Source organism: Salvia hispanica, chromosome 3, assembly GCF_029641045.1.
Source record: "Salvia hispanica isolate PSC_SH4W2 chromosome 3, Shi_PSC_v1, whole genome shotgun sequence".
Classification (NCBI taxonomy): domain Eukaryota; kingdom Viridiplantae; phylum Streptophyta; class Magnoliopsida; order Lamiales; family Lamiaceae; genus Salvia; species Salvia hispanica.
In genome coordinates, this window is record NC_142694.1 from 26841106 (window position 1) to 26856783 (window position 15678).

The window sequence follows — 15678 nt, forward strand, 5'->3', positions numbered from 1 at the left end:
CTTATTTTAAACAATTAAAGTCATGTGGTTTACCGAGTTCAACTTCCAGATTTTACTCTAATTTCTAATAAATTTTGAATACTTCAACCACCCCTCCGAAAATAAGTTAAAATTATGGCTCTGTCCATTTACTCATAGTTTATAGTATTTCACATTGTTCATTATTTCTTAGTAGCATAACATGGACATCAAAACCAATTAGTAGCATAACTTCTGAAAAAAAAAAGGATAACTTACAACAAAATACATCATAATCCCAATTCAATCCTCTTCCCACTTCATGTCTTCTTATTCCTCCTTTTCATGAATGCAAGTTTTTTAACTCAGAACTACAACTTGATATACCGACATCCTTTTTCTTATACTCATCATATAGAATGTACAACGTCATCTATAGCTTACTTATTTTGTCAGTTGGGTCAACATCATAGAATCTTCCAGCCGGACGTCTTGCTGTGATGGCATCATAGAATCTTCCAACCGAGCGTCTTGTTGTGATGGCTTTGTGGATCGGGGAGTTCATCTTCCAATTCCTCCTCTCTACGGGCCTGTTGATGTATGTGTTAACGGGGTCCGGAAGAAGCAAGTGATCCTTTAACCTCTGTAAGAAGAAGGCTCGGCCCCCATACTCTACTCCAAGATCATGTGATCTCCGGAGTGCTTCAATATCCAAAACTCAACCCTTAGAGCGAAAGTTATGTTGTTCGGTGTGCGTTAAGTAGATGAGAATGCATAATGCAAATGCAAGAGATTGTAGAGTAATCTTGTGTAGACTACTTAGCGACTGTCAAGATGCCAGACAAGGCTAACATAAGCAAAGTCACTGGGAGGAAGATGGAGAAGAGAGCAGTGAGGGTGCCCCTTAAAGGAGGCAAGAGAGCCATTTCATCCTTTTTCTCCTCCAACTTGTTTCCTTTATCATCCTTTTTCTCCTCTTGGTCTTCTCTCTTTTCTCTATCATGTTTTTCTTTTTGTACTTCTTTTCTTTTACTCTTGCGGATTTTTTTTTGCATAGTGCTTAAGGTGTTGCTGAACCATTACCTTTCGACCCAGAACCAGAGGAATTGATTGAGGAAGTTAAGAAGCACGAACGAGATGACTCGGGTGAAGGAACCAGCAATGCAGTCAAGTGCCCAATTGGTCCCGGGCGACGGTGAGGTTTTCTTTTGATGACACCATATTGAAATTTTCCAATACCTCCCATACCAAAAACACAAGTTGATAATCCTATTTCTCCTCCATCCAAATCGGGCAACCCAAAAGTTGAAGATTCCACCATTATCTTTGGATAAGTAAACAAATGGAAATACTTCACTGCATTGTTTCAACAAGAACTTATATCAGTATACTCTGGTTTACTATCTGAATTATCGTCATAGATCAAGTACCTTGGTCAAAAATCAAAATGAGTACAGCATTATTTAACTGATTTAACTCAACTAATTTACATGTTTAATTAAATTATCTACAGCATAAGTGATAAAATCGCAGAGATGAAACATTACATAAAATTAGAACGAATACACATAAAAGCAGAGGTTTTGGCCTGACATAGCACAAATCAATTGCAGGTTGATATTTACATTAGAAGAATTTAAACCTTAGCCATGAAGAAATGCAATAGGCGAAGAATACCAAAACAGAGAGAAATAACTGCGGCATACCAGAGAGCTGAGTTGAGAATAACCCTAGTTTTGAGCCTTTAGAATTTACTATCCAGTTTTCAAAGTATTTAATCGGACTGGCTTGGATACCAACTAATTAGATTTTTCTTTTTGAGCTTTATGAAAAATACATTTTAGTATAAAAATAGCGATTAAGAAATCTAGTGTCTGTCCATTCCATGATGAGCCGATAATATTTAAAAAAACAAAATATTTTTCAAAAAAAATTATTGTAATGTTTTTAAGGCTGTGAAAAATATTTATTATATTAATATGATTTATAATTCGCAATTATCAAATTAATCTTTGATCTTAACGTAACAATAGTGTAACACATGTGCATTTCTTTTAATTTTACTTTATATTAATCAGATTTATATAAAGTAATATCTACGCTATATAAAATAAAACTAATTATACTTTAAAACTTTGTTACCCCTTAATGAATTTCTAAATGACCTCCAAGTTTCATAAGGATGAATTCCATGTTCTGTTATCAACTTATCATTGTTGGCGCAAAGATGTCTCTTTCCTATATTTTGGATTTTAGCAGATAGAGTTTTGTATCATGTGCCAACAATATAATTTTAGGTGTTTGATCTACAAGTTAAAGGCCCGAAAAATGACCACATCCTATCACATCAGCGTTCATCTCTCACCTGTATGTTCGCCCTCCCATCTCATGTCATGGTTTCGGCGGTGGTAGTGGTTTCCACGACTACTGTAACCTCCCGCTCAATTGAGTCTGCATTTTGCGAGAAGGTTAAAAGGCTGTGATTTTGATCATGAGTTTTCAAGTTTAGTTTGATTTTGTTTTTTTATGTCGATTGGAAGGCAGGGGGTTAAACTCTTTATTTATGGTCAGTAAAATTTAAATTTTATTCACTACCGTAATTTAGTTATGATTATAACTGACTGCTCCAAATGTAATCGTCTAATAATTTATAAAATATGGCTTGACTTCATTATAAAGTACTATTACCTAACTAGTTAATTATATCACCACTCTTATTTTTAATTATAATCAGTTAATTATATTAGTATCAATCTAATGTAATTCGTGAATGAGTTGGTTTGTTGTTAGCTGGAACTTATAATTGAATTGAATTATGTGATAAAAAATATCAATGGTACCCACACTCTGTTATAATATCGTTTGTAGCGTAAAAGAACGTATATCATATACAAATATCATTTCTGATACCCACATCGTATTTGTAAATATCGAATTCAGTATATTGTCTTGATTACTAAGTAGTACATTATTGACATCATCATTGATAACCATGTAGTACATTATACACGTAAGGGGGCGTCTAGTAGCTCTAGGGGTGGCAAAATGGGTAGCGGGTATCGGATAATTTCCATTTCAACCCGATACCTGGCGGGTATCGGGTACCCGCTACCCGACGATAACGGGAAACGGGGCGGGATTGGATAGTGTATTTTAGAATTTTGCGGGTATATCCGTTAGTCCCGTTTATACCCGTCTTTGGAAATATGATGCATACGTACTCTGATAATATTTTGATTATTTTCACTTTTTCAAGAGAGATATTAGAAATGACCTCATTTTAAATAGTTCACAATTGAAATTTTTGCATGAAGAATTGAAGATTGAAGAATAAATATAAAAAAAAAAAACAAAAAACTTAAATCATAGTGTAGCAAGTCAGCAAGATAACAACAATCCAAAATTCATTCACTTGTATAAAATTGCAATAGTAGATGACTTGCATAGATGATAATTACTAACGAAAACTTAAAGCATAAATGTAAAATTAGTTTTATGAACTCATATTTTTGGTTTGAAGCACTTTCTGCACAATTAAAGTTAAAAGCACCGATTTCGGGTCGGGTACGGATACCCGCAATGTCGGGTACGGGATACCCGACACGGGTATCGGGTAATCCCGTTTCGTTGCGGGGCGGGTATTGGGACTACAAATTTAGTCGAAATCGGGTACGGGTACCCGTCATGTCGGGTGCGGGTACCCGCGGGTTACCCGTTTCGCCACCCCTAAGTAGCTCTAATAATTTTTTACATGGCTTATGGTTAGTGGACTTTCATGATTTGGTGGATAGAATAGTAGAGTATTTGGTTCAGCCCATGGTGTAAGTTTGGGCCTATTTCCATCGTTTGATTGAGGAGGAGAATGAAGGAAACAAAATTTGCTCAGACTAATTTACCCTCTCAAATCTCAATGTTGAAATGGAATTGTTCACATGAATCCAGGCCCTTCTATTAACAGAACTTTGTGTAAATTCATCTCCCCTCCACTCACCCGCCGTCGCACCCCTAAATCAAGTAATCAACACACACTCTCACTCACACATCTCTCTCTACAATCTGTATCTCAATTACTTAACCATGGCGAGATTGGGCGAAGGGGACAAGCGCTGGATCGTCGAAGACCGCACCAACCTCCACAATTGGCACTAGGCCGAAACCAATTGCATGGGACGAAATCATACATAAGTATTTTGTAAGAAATTATTAATTAAGTTAGTAATTAACTTAATCCAGTCAAAGTCCAATTAATATTCGTTGACCGTTAAATTTAACCCTTTTCATCCAATTCGGACCAAATGTGACCGATTTTTATTTATTAAGGACCAAATAATTCAAAAGATAATGTTATGGACTAAAATTAAAAAATAATATGTTAAGGAACAAAAAGGACCTTTAGTCTAAATAAAAAGTTTTTAAAAATTGGAGTATATTTTTAAGAAATGACCCAAATTAGAAATAGTATTTTTAAGGTCTTTACATGTTATTTTTAAAATTTGAAAACATAAATTAGTCTCGACTAGCTTGCCGATTATAGTGGAGTACTTGGTTTTTATTTGCTGAGAAATTATTTATTTATTGTATGTTATGGAATCACGGATATTATTTTGGAATATTTCAGATTTTGAATTTTATACTATTTGTTATATAGTTGTGTGAAGTGGACTCCATTTTGAGTTGTGATTAATATGAGCAAGAAATAGAAGAACATAAATGGTGAAAAACATTTAATTTCATTGACCATCTTAATATCTGTTCCTTCCTATATATTTTTGTACAACCAAAACATTTATCAAGTATTTTGAGATGTTAAAAAGGAACAAAAAGAAAAAAGAAAACGAGAAAACAAAGAATATATCAATGAAACTATTCATCTGAGCCGTCAAAACTGATCATCACCGTCAATCCCCTCACAAAGCTGAAAAATCAAGCCCCAGCTCCATTTTACAAAGCCCGGCTTCCCCAGCCGAGCCGTCAACAGCTTCACCACGCTTCCAACTCTTCGGCTTGACACAGCTCTTAATCGGCTCGAACCCAAGCGTCAGATCCAGCCCCATCCCATCCTCGCCCTCCGATTCCGAGCTGCGATCCGCCACCGGCTCGGGCGTCTCCGCCGAAGCCAAACTCTCCTCGCTCCGCCGGCTCGCCCTCTCCGCAGCCGGCTCAGACTGATGGCTCAGAGCCGACCCGTTCCCGCTCTCGTCGGGCGACCCGACCCGGCTCCGTCTGGCCCGCTTGCGGTTCCTGGCCCGGTGCAAGTCGTCCGACCCGGAGAGGGTGGTGACGTGGCGAATGTCGAAGGCCTTGAGCGGCGGCCCGTTTTTGGCCTCGGCGGCGTCGCTGGGCATCGGGGCGATGGGATCCCCCTTGAGCACCGCCTCCACCGCGGCCTGGCAGAGCTGCCAGCTGCCCGACCACATCAGCCCGACCGAGCCGTATATCGGGTTCACGATCCGCCCGCACGCCTCGTACAGCAAAGACCTAAACGTAGCTGCATAATTCGAAAATTGGGGGTTAGGTTAAGAAAATGGAATTATTTGAATTAAATTGCAATTGGGGGAAGGGGGCGGACCAGGGCGGAGGTTGTCAGGGGCGGCATTGATGAGGTTCATGAGGCCGGCGCGGCCGTAGAATTTGGCGAGGAAGACGGTGGCGTTGGCTTGGGATTCGGGGCTTTTGATCCACTCCAAACAGGGCCTTATGCTGCAACTCTCGCTGCAGCCCTTGCGCAGCACTCGACAGCCGTTACAACTGAGTCTCATTTTGAATTAATTGAAAATAATGGAGATGATGGAGGGGTTGAGTTAAATGTGGAGGAGTTAGTGTGTGTATATATATGTAATGATGTTTGTTGGGGAGTTTATTTAAAGGTGGGGAGTGGAAACAAGAAAGGGAAAACTAGGGTCGCTTGCAGTTGTTTGGAGCAGGAAAGAGAGTAGTGGTATTTGGTGAAAACCAGGTTGCCACATTCATGGAAATGGGAGGTGTACACTCATTTTCAAATTATTTATTATTGCTAATTGCTAATATAATGTCAATTCAATCCAATATTTTCAAACCTTTATCCACCAATTATAAAACTCAATTCCTTCCACCACCGCGTGCTCTTCACCGCCCCAGCTTATACTAGTAGTACTTCATAAATTTAAAATTACTATAGGATACGATTGGATTAGCATGTTCTTGGCTACGAGAGGATAGTAGATAACAAAAAAAAGTGAAAATAGCGATTTAACACTGTGATTATAAAGATTTAACACTGTGATTATAAAATCTGGAACACGGCGATCTCTATCCGTTTACCATTGTTTTTTAAATAAAGTTAAAAGAGAAAATAAATTAATAGAAAAAATATGGAGTAAGTAAAAAAGAAAGATTAAAGTAGGTAAAATTTAATGTTTTATTTTAATTAAAAAAAGATTATTTAAATTACCAAAAATGCAAAAAAGCAAAGTAAGTAACATTTCACATACGAATCAAAATGAAAAAAGTGAACAATATTTCACTGACAAAGGGGTAATATATAAATACAACTCCTATTTTATAAACATGAGCTTTGGGAGTGATCATTTAATAAAACCCATTAGAATTTAGCTCAACGAGTAATATATACTTTATTCGTTCCATTAAATATGAAATATTTGAGAATCGATACGAAATTTTATGTAGTGTTGTTTTGTAAGCTAATGAAAAAAGAATAAAGTAAAAGATATGAAAAAATAGAAATAGAGTTATTTCTATTTTAGGAAACATTTCATCTTTAGTGGGACAGAGGGATAGAGTTTGAACGCGGATCAACAAATTATCACAATAGTACTAGAATTGAGGTTTGGAGGGCCTGTGTGACTCATGGTTCGGAGAATTGCTTGCACATTCTCCAGTGTTTCTGTATGAGCTCGATCAAGACTAGTGATAACTATGTGGTCTTAGTTTAGGAATCTTGGTTTAAGATTCAAACCATCTCACATCAATGTGCAAATAATATATAGTGAGTTCGATCTCCTATCTATTAATATGAGACTATTGAGATATACTCCCTCCGTCCGTGAATAGGAGTTCCGTTTTTCCATTTTAGTCCATCCGCAAATAAGAGTCCCGGTTCATTTTTACCATAAATAGTAATAGGGTCCCACCTTCACCTAACTCATTTCACTCACATATCATTTAAAACTAATATATACAAGTGGGACCCTATTCCACTAACCTTTTTCCACCCACTTTTCTTAACATTTTCTTAAAACCCGTGCCGCCAAGGAATGAGACTCCTAATGACGGACGGAGGGAGTATATCATAAAAATGAAACCGTGAAAGTTTAGCCAAAAGTGAATAATAACACATATTGATACTAGTATGAAGTTGTGTGGTTTCAATTCTAAATATAGTAGTATATAATTATGTTTTAATTCTTTGGAATTTAGAATAAGCGCACTCCAAATGGTGCCGGCTAAAAGTCGGCGTTTTTTCGCCGTCTATCGCCAAGTTATCGCCGACCAATGGGAGAGGTCGGCGATAATTCGGCGATTTTTCCTCCCGTTTTATCGCCAACCGGCGAAAAATCGCCGAATTATCGCCGACCACCGTGGGCGATAATTCGGCGATAAATATATTTTTTGTTTTTTTTTTTTAATTCCCCCCCTATAAATACACACCTTCTCTTCATTCTCTCCCCATCCTCATCCCTTTTCTCTCTTCATTTTCTCCTCATCCTCATCCATTTTCTCTCTTCATTTATTTTCTCTCTCTCCATCTATATTTAATGAATTCTAAATCGTCTTCTCATTCTCGGTCCGACGAGGAGATATCTCATTCTTCTTCCGAAGAGGAGGTACCTCCCGCTCCCACCGGATGGGATGTCGCGGGTTTCGCCAACAACCCAGTCAACAACTATATCTCCCGTTTCATACAAAGCGAGCTTGCTCGAATGCAGCAGCCACCCCAACGGCCAATCCGCAGGCGGCGCCGATACATCCCCCGCGGCCACGCTGGTGGGCACGATCGGCTGTTCGCCGATTATTTTGCTGAGGAACCACGTTATCCGGCAGATGTATTTCATCGCCGATTCAGAATGCGCCGCTCCCTCTTCCTGCGCATTGTTAATGCGTTGTCCGCGCGTTACCCCTAGTTCCGGCTCCAGCGAGACGCCACAGGGAAGCCCGGTCTATCGCCCCTGCAGAAATGCACTGTTGCCATCCGACAATTGGCATATGGAGGGTCCGCCGACATGTTCGATGAGTATCTGCAATGCGGTGAGACGACTGGCAACGAGTGCCTGGAGAATTTTTGTCAGGGCGTGCGAGAGATATTTGGGGAGCACTACCTTCGCTCGCCGGACGCAGCTGACTGCCAGTTCTTGCTGGATTGGCACTGGAGGAGCCACGGTTTTCTGGGGATGCTCGGCAGCATTGACTGTATGCACTGGCAGTGGAAGAACTGCCCAACCGCGTGGCGAGGCCAGTTCACTATCGGCTACAAAGGTACGCATCCCACCATCATTCTTGAAGCCGTTGCCGACCAACGACTTTGGATTTGGCATGCTTATTTTGGTATAGCCGGGTCGAACAACGACCTAAATGTTCTCAATTCCTCGTCCCTTTTCAACGAGCGGGTCAACGGGTTAGGCCCCTCCATCGAATTCACGGCCAATGGCAATGTGCATAACATGGGGTACTACCTGGCTGACGGCATCTATCCGCAATGGCCCGTGTTTTTGAAGACGATCAGATGCCCAATCGGAGATAGTAGAAAGTATTTTGCCCGAGCGCAAGAGTCTGCGCGCAAGGATGTGGAGAGGGCGTTTGGGGTGCTCCAATCGCGATTTGCACTGGTAAAGGGCCCGACGCGCTTTTTCTACCAGGGGGATATTGCCGACATCATGTATGCGTGAATCATCATGCATAACATGATCATCGATGATGAACACGAAGGCGTCCTCAACGTCACCAACGACACCAGTGTTGCATCATCGAGTCACGGTGTCTCAACCGAGTCCGAGTCCGAGTCCGCCCGCCGGGGTGTACCGTACAACGAACATGAACGGTTCAAGGCATTCATGGACATACACCAGAAGGAGGCCCATCGAGCACTACAACACGATATGATCGAAGAATTGTGGGCAAATAGAAACCGCGTCCACCGTCCTTGAATTTTTTTACTTTGAATTTTTTTTTCCATTCCTGTACTATTTTTTTTTATTAATTTTCGTCATTGTAATGTTTACCCGTGTTTAATACAACGAACTTTATTACTATTATTTGTTTTGTCTTATAAATTAAATTAGCTAGCTTTATTATATACAAAAATAAAACAATTAAATTAGTGATGATGTAAAAATGAAATGTTGAGTTAGGGAGAAATAAGGGAGAAACCATTGGAGCGGTTGACTAAAAACTAGGGATAAATTATAATACTGATGTGGCGCTGATGTGACCGGAGTTAGGGAGAAATAAGGGAAGTTTTAGGAAAACTGGTGACAACGCTCTGATATGCATTTTACACGTCTTCACGAAAATTTACAAACAAGCCGGTGGAATCCTTTTTTTTAAGTTCATGGTTTAAGAAGTGGTATTGCATAGAATTGGAAATGGTCGTAGAATTGGACGTGGTTCATTGCTAATAGACATAGAATAGGTGAAGGTCGCAAAAACATTATTGACATGACTTGTCGAATAGATCACGTAATCTATTAAAAAATTAAACATAGAATCATTGGACTTGATGATTTTTCTCAGCCTGCCAAAATTAATTACTAGTGTTGATTTTGTAAATATAAAAATTTAAATAGATTTACTAACGTAACAAAGTGCAACTGAAACGTTGGTTAATTATTTGGGTCACGGAGGTTTTACATTATACTTCACCACATTGGTGAACAAAACCTAATTTAATCATGAAACTGATAAAATATGAGAGAAAAATTAAATAAAGTGAGTAAAGTAGAAAAAATATAAATATAATAAGCAAGAAAAATATAAAAATTATAAATTGTGATTATTTTTTTTATTTCTAGTATGAAATTAATTTTGGTAGGCATATAAAATTTAAAAGTTAGGGATTATTTTTGTAATCATGTACTACGCTTTCTTTTTTTTTAATTTAACATATAAAAAATATCAATTGTTTTTAGAAAAATTCTCTTTTATACTAATATAAAATAGATTTCCCATTCTAAGGTCATCGCCAACCATTTACGCCAAACTCAAACCTATTTTTGAGTATACGTCACACCAAAAAGTAGTTTAACTCCAATCATTTACACCATCTTTTAGTTTACACCATTTTTTAGTATTTGTCTAACAAAATTTTGGAGTAAGCACCATATTTGGTGTTATTCTATTGAAAATTCCAAAAATAAGTTTGAGTTTGGTATACGATTGGAGAAATTATCTATACCAAAAATGAGTCTTGGTATACGATTGGAGATGGTCTAATACTCAAAATAATTTTTTTTTAAATTCTGTCATCTTAGGATAGAGAGATGTAGTAATATAAAAATGGTCGTAGTTGAAGTGTGAATTGTGAGTAAATCTATTGGTTATGGGAAAAGCAGACGTGTCGGTAGAAGGAAGAGTGGCGCGTGGAAGGCACAAGGAGGTGTCAGAGTGCGGTCGAATCGCCACATATCGTGGAGAAAGTGGGGCCCAACTCCACATACTCCTGGTTTTCTGGAAAACCGCTCACTCCCCAAAACCGGCGGCTCAGTACCTGGTTTCTGGTATAAGGTCTGTGGGCGGACGCGGACTCGCTCAACTCAACCCGCTCGTGCTTATCCCTTAACCATAACTTTTCTCATTTACTACTTAATTCACATTATTTTTCAATCTTCCAACTTTTTCCTACGGATTTTCCTCGACCAGTGGGCTTTCTTGTTCATTGTTTGCCCCTTTCACCTTCCTTGACTAATATACCCTCTTTCTTCGTAGTTGAGGCGGAACTTTTCGGCACGAAATTTTAGAAATGAATATTGAGTATGTTAAATAAATAAATAAAAAAGTAAGAGAAAGAATAAAGTATAAAGTGAATAAAGTAGATAGAGTAAAGTAAGAAAGAGAAAAAAGTTACTGTATATAGAAATGACTCAACTATGAAGAAACTTTCCGAAATGGAAAAATGACTCAACTATGAAGAAACGGAGGGAGTAATCTTTTTTAATAATTAAAATATTATTCCATTCTATTTACGGATTTATAATTTGGTTGGAGAAAGGATTAGTTATTAATGTTTATTTCAGTAGTAATATGGACAAATGTAATGACTAATTTTCTGAAGAGAGAATATGTTCAAAACCGTGTGGTGTGTGTTCCCACTGCACATAGAAGTAGAATAATATGTTAATGGCTTGAAACATAACTAAATTGTTAAAAAAAAATACTAATAATAAGAATGAAGGGCATTTTTCGATTGAAAATCAGAGAAAAAGATTGCGTGGTAATTTATGATACAGATGCTAATTTCTTATTAATTCGGCCAGTCAAGACTCAAGATAAATGTATGTAATTTCACCTAACTTTGTGGGATTATCTTCAGAATAATTTAACCACATTTAGAGAGGAATAATTTCCGCAAAATTTGGGACCAAATTAGCTATACCGACAGAGGCTTCAAATTTATGGTTTAAATATTAACAATTTTTAAAATGCATGATAAATTTATAGTACTAACAAATTTCTACCTTTTTTCACTTGGCTACCATTTGTTACAAATAGCTATTGGAGTTCGCCACAAATTGAATTACACATCAAATTATTGTTCAGCCGTTGGATTATGTTTGAAAATGGGATGTTCAAACTTTAAACAAGCAAATTGACTGGAAAAAATCAATTTCAGTGGAACGAAAGGCCATCTTCTTGTATAGTAATGCAGAAAGAAAAATTAAAAAATGTAAAATTTTGGTGGATGATTATAATTATTCGATTTAATTATGATGCTTATTGTGTTTTGGTGTGTTGATCGAGAATCTAATCTAATGAAATAATAGCAAGTTGGCGGACAATGACTCGTCCTTGCGTGGAATAATATTGCAATCCAATGATAACTTCGTCTTCTATTCTTTAAAATTTTCAATTTCGTACAAAAGCATACGTGGCAATGGCCCATGCGCCATTATGTTCATATGCTCTACTATAAAATAAGTATGACTTCAGATCCACTTATTTAGACATACTTCTTGTATTTTAGACCCCTTAGAAAGGCTGGGGGATAAGATACCTAACTTTTTTAGGATATCCGTATTTGAATACTCCCTTCGTTTCTTCATAGTTGAGGCGGAACTTTTTGTCACAAAGTTTTAGAAATGAATGTTGGGTGTGTGAAATAAATAGATAAAAAAATAAGAGAGAAAAAGATGGAGATAATAAAGTATAAAATTATAAAGTAGAGAGAATAAAAGTAAGAGAGAGTAAAGTAAGAAAGAGGAAAAAGTTACCATATAAAGAAACAACTCAACTATGAATAAACTTTCCGAAATGGTAAAATGACTCAATTATAAAAAAACGGAGGGAGTATAATCCATTCATCTAATCATTTGAATCTGTCACACCTGATCCTTTTCGTATGAGATTCACTAAAATAGTGTTTAACCACATGGTGTAACCATATCAGATAGAAAGAAGAAAAAAGGTGCAAAATATATTCACCCACTTAATTCACTAAAATAGTGTTTACACTTTAACCCTGTAAAATAATACTCCAATCAACTTAATTGGAATATAGCACTAAATATTTTGGTAATTTTAATTTCCCTAAAAAGAAAACAAGAAAAGGCGCTACATTTTGGCAAAATAATACTGGGCCAAGAGCAGTGCAATATTGGGCTGCTAAAGTATACTCCAAACCTCAAAGCAGGGCATAATAAATTCACATATATATACAGAGGGCAACATAGCTTCATATCTCATTTCTTCTGTCAAGAACAAAATTATTTCCAACTATTTGACATGATATTTTCCATACTTACAAAAAAAGCACTCTTTACAAAGCATCTCCCGCATAAACGGAAGGAACTCCCAATCGATATTTCCTCCATAAACAAACACAAAAAAAAGAATGGCATAAACTCAACTTCCTCCCCAGCTTCAATTTTCCGGACTTATTGCTTTTGGTCAGCTGAACATGGGTTACTCCTCAAGATCACCTAAATTTATTATTAAGCTACCCTAATCTAGAATATAACAGCCTAAGTTTTTTATATCTTCACTCCCTTGCAAGTGGTTCTCTCTCTCTAAGTTTTTACATGCAAAATTTATAGTATGCTATGCCATGCACTAGTAGTAACACGGGATTGACAATCAAAACCTTCAACTCTTACCGCTGCTTGTTTGTGTCCAAACTTCACTCTAGAATGGGATGGTGGAAGAGAAGCTGAATCGGAAGGGGAGGAAGCTGAGGGGCTGTGCTTTTGAACCCTGAAATGGGCATCTTGTGCTAGAGGGTTTTGAGCTCTGCATGGAGGAGAGCCAAAGAAAAATGGGGGAGATGATGATACAGTTGTAAACCCTTCACCTTGGAAGCCCTCCTGTTGAACAAGATAAAAGGGTTCAATATTTTGGCTTATCACATTATAATGTTATAGCATGCAGCGCTTGCACCTTATGATGTCAAAATCCGAAAGAAATGACAGGATAACTTTTCACAAAGATAATATCATGTTATTCAAAATCAGATCTAGTTTTGTACTTCTAATGATGACTGCAAGATGAGAAGTAGAGCTATTGCTTTGCAGCACCAACAAACAAATTCTCCAACTTCTCCATCTGGATATTATTAGTAGGAGGCTTTAACTAAAGATATTTTGTGTGATGTAAATTGATTCCTATCTAGTAAGCTAGAAGACAGAATAAACTTGCAAATATCAGCAATCAGTATTTGCAACTATAAACTCCTAAAGATGAAGTCAAAAGCATGGAAGATCGCAACTGACGTTCTGAGAAATTTTTGGCTGAACTTGTCACACTACATACTTGTAACATTAAATCTCCCTAATAGGATGGTTAACAGCACTGATAATAATAATAGTGCACCATTATTTTGCCGAATAAGAAACCTGGTGTAACCGTGGGATGATTTGATTGTATACCGTTAACAAGGTTAACCAAATTATTCTTTTACGTCATCAAGCCTCGTCGTAGAAAAGGCACTTAACGCAGAGACTTTAGGAGCGAAGCAGCACGATTTACTGGAATATACAGATAGTACCAAATGTAATATCTGATGAGCAACAAAACACATAACTTATAGAGAGGCATTGCCAATGAAAGGGGGAGAACAGAGAGAAAACTAATCCCTACTTCTACTGTTCCACAAAATGATTAATCAACAGATCAAAAACACCAAAGCTACACAGTGTAGATAGACAATCCGCAATATGTATTTGACTAATAAGGCTAAAGCAGTATGTCAGGTATCCAATTCGGAAACAATGAGGGATATTTGCAGGAAGAGAGTTAAATGGCAAAATCCATTGGCCGCTGAAAGGAAAATGGGAAAAACTAAGCTACATGGAAGGATTTAGGCGAAGAATCTGAGATTAACTAACACAATGAACTCATGGTGTGAGAATAAAACGTGATAACATTCAGAATCATAATTTTCAATCAATAATCGACCTCGTGCAAAGAAAACAATATCAATTAATTCAGAAAATAACCATAAAATATAACCACTTCTTTAAATTAACAAATTATTAAACTATTGTATCAGCAAATAACGGGAAAATTAGAAGGAAGACAAAAACTACCTTACAAAGGGTTAAATCTAGCAATTCAGCGCCGGCTCTCGAATCAAACGCCTCAGCACCATTACTGCTCCATCAGAAAACAAGTGAAAAATGAATGCATTTCCTCTGTTTAAGAAAATAATCTCCTCTCGGAAAAAGAGAAGGGCGAACCTTACCGCAAGTGACATCTCAAGGGCAGCACGGAATTGCCGAAATTGGAGGCGCCGGCGCGACGAGGCTTGGGACATACAACCCGCCCCGTAGCTATTAGGTTTTCGTAACAATCCATTATCGTCAATTTTGTGACATGTGATGAATTTTATGAAGATAACTGAATTTCGTGAAATTCAAAGGAGTATATTTTTGGAGAGAGAGAGTGAGAGAAATGAGGCGAGTGGCTGGTTCTACGAGGATGGAGGAAGACGAGTGATTATATAGGGAGGACAGTATTGGAATTATATCCAAGCCCAGGGGCTTAGTTGGAATTACCGTTACATAGATTTTATGTATGCTACTGAATATTCTGATGATGCCACTTTTGGAGATCTTTTTCTTTATCCACATCGATATTTTCTGCATTTATCTAATTACGATTAAAGCTAAATACATTTATTAAGTGTGACAAATAGAATGTTTTTTTTCATGTGATTCAAATTCATATCCATGTGGACATCTGCAAATATGAAGGTTGTTAGTAAAGTTGTTTAATTACAGTCTATAATAGGACACAATCCACTCAAAATTGTTATGATATGTTTTTGTTCCCAAAAAATTAATTTAGTTTTGAAAGAAAATTCATTAATCACAACATTCATTAACTGGAAGAGGTGAAATTCTCGAATATTAACTCCAAGTCGCAAATAGCGGGTTTATGTCGCAAAGTGAAGGAGATGTATCCCTCAAATATTGCTCGGGAAATTAATATTGAGTCATTTTCACAAAAGAAAGCTTAATTATTCCACTGCTACTTCAACTAATTAGATAAATTGGTACTGGACTCATATTCCACTAA

The 15678-nt window shown here is 37.3% G+C and overlaps 2 protein-coding genes across 2 annotated transcripts; both read right to left on the reverse strand.

Annotated features, from left to right (window-relative positions):
- Positions 1–4669: 4669 nt before the first annotated feature.
- Positions 4670–5894, reverse strand: LOC125210824 (LOB domain-containing protein 41-like). Its single transcript, XM_048110422.2, has 2 exons — positions 5528–5894; positions 4670–5446 (listed from the first exon to the last, which is right to left on the reverse strand). The coding sequence occupies exons 1-2, from the start codon at positions 5715–5717 to the stop codon at positions 4866–4868; spliced, it is 771 nt and encodes a 256-aa protein (XP_047966379.1). The 5' UTR covers positions 5718–5894; the 3' UTR covers positions 4670–4865.
- Positions 5895–12819: 6925 nt separating this feature from the next.
- On the reverse strand, positions 12820–15057 carry LOC125215339 (uncharacterized). Its single transcript, XM_048116727.2, has 3 exons — positions 14843–15057; positions 14688–14751; positions 12820–13466 (listed from the first exon to the last, which is right to left on the reverse strand). Exons 1-3 carry the CDS (start codon positions 14953–14955, stop codon positions 13194–13196), a joined length of 450 nt encoding a protein of 149 aa, XP_047972684.1. The 5' UTR covers positions 14956–15057; the 3' UTR covers positions 12820–13193.
- Positions 15058–15678: the final 621 nt, after the last annotated feature.